Source organism: Octodon degus, unplaced genomic scaffold, assembly GCF_000260255.1.
Source record: "Octodon degus isolate 3935 unplaced genomic scaffold, OctDeg1.0 scaffold00098, whole genome shotgun sequence".
Classification (NCBI taxonomy): Eukaryota; Metazoa; Chordata; class Mammalia; order Rodentia; family Octodontidae; genus Octodon; species Octodon degus.
Genome location: NW_004524674.1, coordinates 913585 through 924132, shown reverse-complemented (window position 1 = coordinate 924132; position 10548 = coordinate 913585). Strand labels below are relative to the sequence as shown.

General features: G+C 39.5%; 1 protein-coding gene across 2 annotated transcripts in view; it reads left to right on the top strand.

Moving 5' to 3' along the window:
• Positions 1 to 10548, top strand: part of Ankfy1 (ankyrin repeat and FYVE domain containing 1) — a 71569-nt gene that overhangs the window by 14413 nt on the left and 46608 nt on the right. The window contains exon 3 of one of the 2 annotated variants that reach the window (XM_023723233.1): positions 8772 to 8907. In XM_023723233.1, coding sequence (XP_023579001.1) covers positions 8772 to 8907 — 136 coding nt within the window. The other variant, XM_023723234.1, reaches the window with a different exon arrangement.

Genomic DNA, 10548 nt, shown 5'->3' with positions numbered 1-10548 from the left:
CCTGAGTCCCAAAGATTGAACACAGGACCATGAACATGCTAACCAAATGCTGTACCACTGAGCTATGTCCCCAGTCTTTTTTTTTTTAATATATTTGGTACAGGGTCTCACTATACAGCCCAGACTCATAGTGATCCTCCTCTTTCAGCCTTCCCAGCACTGGGGTTACGGGCTTATGCCACCACGCTGGGGATCGAAGCCCCATCCCTGTGCTTGCCTAAGCAGGTGCTTAGTCCACTGAGCTATCTCGCTAGCCCAACATAGGTTCTTTTAACACTTCCACTTCTGACCTTTGTTATAGTTGTCATACTGTGTATTACATATACACATATTGAAAATCCCACCAATGTTTTGTTTTTAACAGTCACATATATTTTAGCACATTTATAAGAAAAAAATTTGTATTTACTCAAATATTTCTGTTTTTGTAGTTTTTTATTCTTGAAGATTCTGATTTTCCTTTGGTATTATTTTGCTTTTCTTGCTATTTCTTTCAGAGAAAATCTACTGGTAACAGATTTTATTCCTTTATCTAAATAAAGATTTCTTTATTTTGTTTGAGGATAGTGTCTCTTCTTGTTGTGTCATTCAGGCTGGCCTTGAACTGACTATGTAGCCCAGGCTGGCTTTCAACTTGTAGAGATCCTTTTACCTTAGCCTCATGAGTTCTGGGATTATAGGTATACACCACTGCTTTTGAAATAAGGTCTTGATATGTAGCCCTGGTTGACATCAAACTCAACAGCAATCCTCCTGCCTCAGCCTCCTGAGTGCTAGAATTATAGATGTGTGCCATTATGCCTCTCAAGGATATATTGGTTGACTGTAGGAATCTGAGTTGTTAGTTTCTTTTTTCCCTCTAGCACTTTAAAGATGTTCTAATGTATTCTTAGCTTCTGTGGTTTCTGATATTAAATCTACAGTTAAATTTTTCCTCTGTATGTAATATTATCATTTTTCTGTAATTGCTTTCAAGAATGTTTCAGTCGGGCTGGTGAGATGGCTCAGTGGTCTAAAGCACCTACTTAGAACAAGCTTAGCAAAGCACAGGGACCGCGGTTCAATCCCCCAGCACCACATGCCAGCCAGCCCCGCCCCCTGGTGGGCTGACCTGGACACACACAAATAAATAAATAAATATTAAAAAAAAAAAAGAATGTTTCAGTCTTTAAAGTGTTTTTAAAATTGTCTTAAATACACATAACCTGAAATTTAATGTCTTAAACATAGAGTGTATAAAGTTCAGTAACATTATGCATATTCACATTCTACAGTCATTGTTAACACTTTTTATGACATAAAAATAAAACTTTCATATGCATTAAATAAGTTCTCCATTTCTCTTGCTCTCAGCCCCTAGCACCCACCATTCTGCTTTCTGTTTGTCAGTTTGATACCACATATAAGTAGATTTATCTTACATCTGTCTTTTTGCGATTGGTGTATTCCATCATGTTCTTGGCAAGGTTCATTCTTATAGTATGCCACAGGACTTCCCTTGAAAGGTTGAATATCCCTACACCTCATTTCAGTACCACTTAGACCTGCCTTCACCCCCATGGCATTTGGATTGCTTCTGTGCTTGGGCTGTTGTGGCACAGTACTGTTACTGTTGGAGTCCACATCTCTCTCCAGAGCTGTTGTTCATTTCTTCTAGATGGAGCTATATACCCAGAAGTAGAACTGGGAGATCATATGTTGAAGTCTTGGTGGTATTTTTTTGCTTTTGTTGCCAGAGATCAAACCCCAGGGTCTGTACGCGTGACGCACACTCCCAGTTAGTAATTCCGGGTTTTTCCTACTTTTTGAGGAACTGCCTGCCATACCATTTTACATTCCTGCACAGGGCTCTGACTTGGCCTCATCCTTGCCAATGCTTGTTAGTTTGGGTTTGTATTTTTTAATGACCATCCTGATGGGTTAAGCCTTCTTATTTGTGTGACTTTTTCATAGTTTATGATATGTCTAGGTACGGTTTTCTTGTTATGTGGAGTTCAGTAATTGTGAATATATCAACTTTTTTTTTTTTTTTTTTTTTTTTTTTTAGTGGAACCGGGGATTGAACTCAGGCGCTTGCACTTGCCAGGGGAGCCCTTATTCCATTGAGCCATCTCCCCGTCCCCATGTATCAACTTATGCCCTTCAAAAAATCAGGAAAGCTCTTGACCATCACTTTTTCAAATCTTTCTCTTACTTTTACTTTCTCTCAGACTTAAATGATATATATCCTAGACCTTTTGCTGCTATCCCACAGTCTGTTTTTCTGTTTTTTTCTTTTTAATCTTTTCTTTTCACATTGGACAGTTCCTACTGATCTATAAGTTTCTTAACTTTCTGCTGCCATTTCAATCTGCATTTGAGCCTATGGAGTAAATTCTTACTATACACATGGTATTTTTCAGTTCTGTAATTTGTGTTCTCTTTTTTTATAATGCATCTGTTGAAATTTCTAGCATTTCTCTTTTCAGTTTGTTTTCCCTTAACTCCTGGGGCATAGTTACACTTACTTGATACTTTCAAGTCTTAGGTAAATCCGTTATCTGAGTATCTGAGTCATCTTCAGGTGGAGGCTGTTGGCTATCTTTTAATTTTGAGAAGTGGTTGTATTTTCTTGTTTCTGTTTTTGTTCTGAGACGGGTTCTCTCTATGTAGCACAGGCCGGCTTCAAAGTCATGGCTACCCTCCTGCCTCAGCCTCTCAAGGGCTGGAATTACAGGCATGCACCTCCCCCTTCCTCTCCCTTCCCCTCCCCTCGCCACTTCTCCTCCCTTTCCCTTTCCTCTCCCTCTCCCGCTCTTCTCTTCCTCCATCATACTGAGAATAGAACTCAGGACCTTGTGCTGCTGAGCTTTTTCCATGGCCCTCCTGATTCTTCTTCTTCTTCTTTTTTTTTTTCTGGTACTGGGGATTGAACTTGAGACCTTGTGCCTGCCAGGCAGGCGCTTGTGTCCCTGAGCTATATCCCTGGCCTCAAACCTCTAGTCTTTTAGTATTTTTTTCTGAGCCAGGGATCTTTTACAAATGTGATTGGGGTTTTATTTCCCAGTGGCTATATTTAAGGATACATTAGTAATCTCATCAAAGAGGTTATTTTTATTGATAAAAAGGTACAGTTTACCAAAATTTTTTCATTTTAGGAGTCAAAAGCTATTAGCAAAGTGGACAGAAAAAATAGTTGGAAACTCAGAATTCTTTTTTTATTAATTTTATTGAGAAAGAAATAGCAATGAGACAGCTTCAAAACAGGTTAGTAGGACGGTTACAATAGTTAATACATTGCATATTGTTGTTTCGTAGTAGTTATTCATAGTACAAGAGGCAGACTTGTTATTTTGTCTAAATATTGTTAGTTCAAAACTTTCTCATTGAACTAAGAGAAAGTAGCAGTATATCTATGCTAATTATTTTGTATATACATACATATATTTTTTTCACTACAAAATGGTCCTTCGTTTATATTCCCTTTTTTTTTTTGTTTACTTTTGTCAGAGATGGGTATCCTGTTGCCATTCAAATATTGTAGGTGCATGAATTCAACAAAGTAATCCACTATAGTCCAGTAGTCCATAATAGTAGTGGGTTATCCACAGGACTAGCAATATCAGAAGTTGTTTACTTGAGCTCAGCATATTAATATGGCTTTACTTTTTATACCTCATTTTTATACTCTTCTGCTGGATGATTAAGACCAAGATAAAGCAAGATCTATATTAACAAAAAATGTAACTTGAGTATCTGACAAAGTCAGTCATATCCCCTCAGGATTTACCCTGACACCCTGTACAGCAGTTTGTAGATCTTTTGTCAGTGTCAGCCATGTGGATGAGTCACGACCACTGCTTGACCAGTTTGCTCTTTGTGAAATCCTTAGAGAATGTTTTCTCTTCATGTGACTCTCCTTAGGCACACTCTACATTGTCAATCACTTTCCTCTGTGGCCCCATAATCTCCTTGATTAGAAAATTTGGGATACCACTGAGTTATAGAATATTGCAGCACAGGTTCTCTTATATGTCCTGAGTCCTCACTGACCTTGAAGGGCTAGGGCCACAATGTTGGCTATCCTTGTAGCCCTTCTTTTTCTGTAATTTTTTGGTCTGCAAGCTTAAGTTGTTAACCCTCCAGAAGAGAAGCTTAATGATGTTATTACCCTAAAACATAGACTGTTGAGCTTAACATCAGTATCTGTCTAAATACCAAACGCCTTAGACATAACATGCAACAGATATTTTCCATGAATTGTTGATATGCTAAGCTTTAAATCCCAGGTCTGGATCTACCAACTTTGAACTTGTCCAGATGTGCCTGGCTTTGGTCTGGCTGCTGTGCTCAGCTTCTTCCTGCTGCAACTCGTATAGGTGAACCTGCTGTGTCACTCTGGCAAGATGTTCAGCTTTTGGATTAGTTGGTGAGTCTGGCTCCTAGCTTTTCTGCTGGGAGTTCTGCTGCAAGATTCCACAGGAGGCCTGGAGTAGGGCCTGGGGTCTGGCTGGGAGGGGTCTTGGGCGTGGCCTCAGGATTCAGATAAGTTAGAGTCATAGTGAAAATTTAAACACATTTCATAGTTTTGACAGATTAGAAAATTTAAAAAGAAAATTGACTCAGCATGCTTCATTTAATAGTTAATTGCATATAGATAGGTTTATCTCCATTCTTTTAAGATGTTTGACAAAACATTTAAGATCAAACTAAAACCCAACAAAAAGGTAGGCCACATAGAAAATACCAGATTCCCTACAGTGTGTCTGTGTGCGTCGTGGACTATAGTCAAACAAAGGCAGACATTTGGGGATTACTTTTTTTAAATTTTTTAAATTTTTTTGACAGGACCAGGAATTGAACTCAGGCCCTTGCGCTTGCCAGGGAAACGCTAATTCCACTGAGCCATCTCCCCAGCCCCCTATTTTCATTCTTGAAATCGCAGTATGCTGGGCCCACTTGCAGAGTGATTGCATCTAGCAGGGAATAAATCATGTAGAGCACCGAGGCAAACTGGTTTCTCTTAAGTCTACTTCTTTTAAAAAGAATTCCTGGACTGGGGAGATAGCTCAGCATTCTAAGCACCTGCCTGGCAAGGACAAGGACCCGAGTTTGATCCCCAGAACCCTGGGTGCACTGTGCTGGTCACTGAAACCAGGAGTGGTGGCACATGCCTATAATCCCAGTGCTGGGGAGGCTAAGACAGGAAGATCACTAAGAGTACAAGCTGCATAGCAAGTCCTGTACCAAATTAAAAAAAAAAAAAAAAATTCCTTAGCTAGGCCTTGTGTATTCCCAGTGCCCTGAGAGCCTGAGGCAAGAGGGCTGCAGGTATGCATCTAACCTGGGCAGTTTAGGGACTGGTGAGACCCTATCTCAAAATTAAAAAAAAATAAAAAATGCCTGGGAGTGTCAGGGTGAAGGAAGGCCCTGAGTTTAATCCCTAGTACCACCCCACACACACACAAACAAAACAGCAATAAACAACTTGGGTGTGGAGTACACGGAATTCACTTCTTTTACCACTGGCTGCTTAAATGTCAGTCTCAACGTTAACTGTTTATTTTGGAGACTAAAGAAAGAGTCAAGGGAAAGCTTGAAAATCTCTTGATTCTCATTTTCTTTGAAATATTAAGGCCTCCCACTAAATTCCTGCTGAAAGCGGTTTGTTTGTTTGGTGCCCAGAATTAAACTCAGGGTCTTGCATTTGCCAGGCAGGCACTGTGCCATTGAACTATATCCTGGCCTAGTAGTTTATTTTAATTTATTTATTTGTGTGTGTGTGTGTGTGTGTGTGTGTGTGTGTGTGTGTGGCCAGCTCAGCCCACCAGGGGGCGGGGCTGGCTGGCATGTGGTGCTGGGGATTGAACCGTGGTCGCTGTGCTTTTGCTTAGCTTAGCTTGTTCTAAGTAGGTGCTTTAGACCACTGAGCCATCTCACCAGCCCCTAGTAGTTTATTTTTTAATTATTTAAGTTTGGTTTGTTACCTGCACAGATCAAATTTGTTGGCTTAGATACTTGAAGAAACTAGCCACATTTTTAAACAATTAAAAGAGACTACTACATCTTTGTTTGGTGTTAATCATATTGGACGTTCATCAGGGAGGATTTTTTCAAGATAGGGCTGTATAAGAAGAATAATTTGTGTTTCACTTCTGGGCAGCTCAGTACAGATCCATGACCCACTTGTTAATTTTTTCACTGAGTTACATTGAAGTATTAAATCAGATTTAAAGAGCTAAGCCAGAAATTCACTTTATTGCTAGGTAAGGTGGTGTATGCCTGTAATCCACGCTACTTGGAAGCCTGAAGCCAATCTAGATAATTCAGTGAGACTCAGGTCTCAAAATAAAAATGTAAAAAGGGAGGCGTTGAGGATGTAGATCAATGGTAGAGTGTCCCTGGGTTCAATATTCAGCATTACTACAAAACAAAACAAACAACAGAAAAGAAGAGGAGGGAGAAGAAGGAAAAAAATTCACTCTACTTTGAAGACTTACTCTGTATACCTTGGATAGCTATTAACAACTGAGTAAAGCTGGGCATGGTGGTGCAGGCCTGTAATACCAGCACTTAGAAGGTTGAGGCAAGAGAATGTGAATTTGAGGCCAGCCTGGGCTATACAGTGAAGCCAGCCTGAACTGAATAGTGAAACTAGCCCAGGCTAGAACTTGCAACATTCCTGTTGCTGCCACGCCCAGCTTGTATGGTTTTAATTGCAAGTTCTTCATTGTTGGAGCCTTTAGAGTTTTATTTCAGTTTTTCATTATGAAAAATGACACTAGGGGCTGGTGAGATGGCTCAGTGGTCTAAAGCACCTACTTAGAACAAGCTTAGCAAAGTCCAGGGACCACGGTTCAATCCCCCAGCATCACATGCCAGCCAGCCCCGCCCCCTGGTGGGCTGAGCTGGCCACAGACACACACACACACAAATAAATAAATAAAATTAAAAAGAAAAAAAAGAAAAATGACACTAGCCAGCTGGGCATGGTGGTGCACACCTGTAGTCCTAGCACCTGGGAAGCTGATCACCATGAGTTCCAGGGTATTCTGGGCCACATAGTAAGGTCAAGGCAAGCATGAGCTGCATAGTGAGACCTGTCACCAAAACAAACAACCTCTAGCCAGGTAAAGTGGCACACATCTGTAATCCCAGCTACTCAGGAGAGGAAGGAGGAGGATTACAAGTTCAAGGCCAGTTTGGGCAATTTAATAAGACTCTAAGAAAAAAGAAAAGAGGGTGGTGGTGATGTAGCTCACAGGTAGAGAAGTTGCCTAGCATGTACCAGACTCTGGCTTCAATTGCAGGAAAAGAAAAAACAATCCACTGAGTTTCTTAACCCATGTATGTCAAAGACTGCAATTTTTTGAGTTTTTACATGAAATTCATATGTATTACCTATAAAATTTCAAGAAACAAGAATTTGAAGGAAAAAAAACTGTGTTCCAAAAATGGAACCTGAGGCATGAGGGGTTAATGTGTGTGTGTGTGTGTGTGTGTGTGTGTGTCCGGGTCCCTCCCCTCCCTCCTCTCCTTCTCTTATCCTTTCTTATCTCCCCCCACCATATTGTGGATCTTTTATTATAAAGTTGCCCAAGCTGGACTAGAATTTGTAATCCTCCTGCCTCAGTCTCCCAGACTTTCCCAGTTGTTTTCTTAGGATAATAATCTTTGTGTATAATAATTGCTGTGTGAAAAATCATGTACTTTTGCTTGTCTGAGACAAAAAGAATGAAGATTAAATTGCAATTTATTGATCATTTTTAATTTTTACTTAAGTTTCATGAATTTACGTACATATAGCCATAGTCCCTATTTCCATTGAGTGCCCATCTTTTCATTTTTATTTATAAGATGTTTTTATTAGAAAATTAACTTTTTGTTTCCATTTCAAGAATTATTCCTGGTTGATTTGACTTCATCTTTAAGTAGTGTCATTTTCCCCATCCTCAGCCCCATGCGAAACTTTTTACCTTTTCCTAGAGTCAGAAGCTGGCTGAACTGCTTCAACACTTGTTTGGTTTTTTTTCTCCCCCATAGTTTTATTGAGAAATAGCGAAGAGACAGTTTCAAATCAAGTTGGTAGGACAGTTCCAATAATTAACACATTGCATACTGTCTTCCTAGTGGTTATTTGTTGTACAAAATGCAGACATGATATCCTATTTACAAACACTATTAGAACAAATCCCTCTATTCCTTGAATTAAGAGAATGTAGCTATATATCTATCCTAACCATTTTGAATACACAGATACAAGATGGTCATTCATCTGTATCCCCTTTTTTGTTTAGTTCCATCATTTAAATATTAGAGGTGTGTGAACTCAGAAAAATATTCCAAAATAGTTCAGTAGTCCATAATAGTACTGTGTCTTCTGCTTGACTGGCAATGTCAGAAGTTGTTGACCTGAGTCCCCTACAGCTCAACATAACAACACCATGGCTTTATTTCTTGTACTTCGTTTTTATACTTTTCTGCTGATGGTTAAGACCAAGATAAAGCAAGACCTATGTAATAAGAATTGTAACTTTTGGGTCTGATAAGGTCAGTGAAATCCCCTCAGGATTTATCCTGAGACCCTGTACCTCAGATTGTAGATCTTTTGTCAGTGTCAGCCATGTGGATGAGTCATGGCCATAGCACTTGTTTTTATGGTTAGACATTTGTCTGAGTTTGGGTGTATCATAATTTACTTTTTCACCTCTAATTTTAGGGGTCCCTCAGAGGAACCAGTCATCCAGTGGTCTTTCAGTTTTTCTAATTTTTTTTTTTTTTTTTTTTACTAGATGCTAATCCTGAAGTGACAATGACAATGCTTCGCTGGATCTATACAGATGAATTGGAGTTCAGAGAGGATGATGTGTTCCTGACTGAACTGATGAAACTAGCAAATCGGTTTCAACTACAGCTCCTTAGGGAGAGGCAAGTCACAGCAGATATATTCAAGCACTTCAGATGGTGGTGGCTGAGCTTTAATTATGCCAAGCTCTGGGAAAACAGCTTCTTCTGCTAATGTAAATAACTTTTGCAAGGTGTTCTTGTTAAAAGTGACAGGGGGCTGGGGATGTAACTCAGAGGTAGAGCGCCTGCCTAGCATGCACAAGGCCCTGGGTTCAATCCCTAGTGCCCCTAAATAAATTAAAACTGACAGTGGGGAGAGAATCTGATATCTTCAAATATCTGATATCTCTTTCTTTGTAACCTTGTAGGCTAAATTTTGCTAGTACTTTTTGGTATTTATATTCTTTCACATGTGTATTACCTGAAATTACATACTTGTGTAAACTGATAAATTGAATAAGAAATAATACAATCTAGTAGTGTTCAGACCCTCAACTATTCCTTCCATTTTTTTTCACAATTTATTATTTTAAAAAGTATGTTAATATTTAAATTAATTAAGCAGTACATTTTGTAGCCAGTGTTTCTAAGATCTTCATTTAACTAATTGCATTTTAGGTTCTGAGTGGGCAGCTTGCTATACGTTTTTATAGTGCACTTTCTCTGTTGCTCTCCCAAGTTGGCATGTTAGGACAACAGGACACAGAAAATACGTGAAAGTCAGGCTACCGTCTTTGAGCGTCTGTTGAAGATGTGACTCTTGGTGGTCAGCTTGAAAAAAGTGTCTTGACAACATTCAGTCATCTTTTGTCTTCCCTTGGGTGTATGAAGAAATGGCTTTTCTCATGGGTGGATGAAGGACCCTCCCCTGCCCCCTTGGGATGCTGCACCCGCTGCTGAGAGCCTCCTGCCTGCAGCAGCTTGCTGTTTTCACTGGAGGGCTGTTTCCTGTGGCACAGCCTGTGGTGCACCCACGTGAATTTGTTCACAGCTTACAACAACCTAATTGATGTGAGCTCTTGAGTGCATTTTAATACCTAAATCCAATTTTTAGAAAGCATCCAAGGTCTATAGATCAGTTTTAAGTGGAGTATTTATTAGCAAAATAGTATTAGGTTATTAGGAAAGCTAACTTTACTGTTGCAGGGCTGGGGATATGGCTCAGTGGAATAAGTGCTTCCCTGGCAAGCACAAGGGCCTGAGTTCAATCCCCAGTTCCGTAAAAAAAAAAAAAAAAAAAAAAAAAAACACTTTACTGTTGAGGCCTTGCAGTTAATTTTTTTCTTTTGCTCATTTTGTGAGTTTTTCAGTCATCCAGGAGTGAACTGGGGCTATTTTCAGTTAGATTGAGTGTAATTTGTATCAAAAACCATTGTATTCACATTTCCTGCAGTTTCTTTTCATTGACCATGCTAGACTTGCTTATGAATTAAACTGCTCTGATAAAAAATGATCTAGGGTTGGTGTAGTTTAGAGAATTATCTTGTGTAATGGTTTCTTTAATTAAAATGTTGTTTGTTGACTGATTAGGCTTTCTAACTATCAACATTACCAGATGCTCAAGTATGAACTGTTAAATGGGGTATTAAGTTGTTATCTGTCATGCTTTAAGAACTGGGGTGGAAGAGACATGGAGCAGATCCAAGTGTGGCTCTTAAGAGGATCACAGTCCCCCTGCTGTCCAGAGGAGAGATGGCATTTGAGATAGTGAGAGAACTCCTA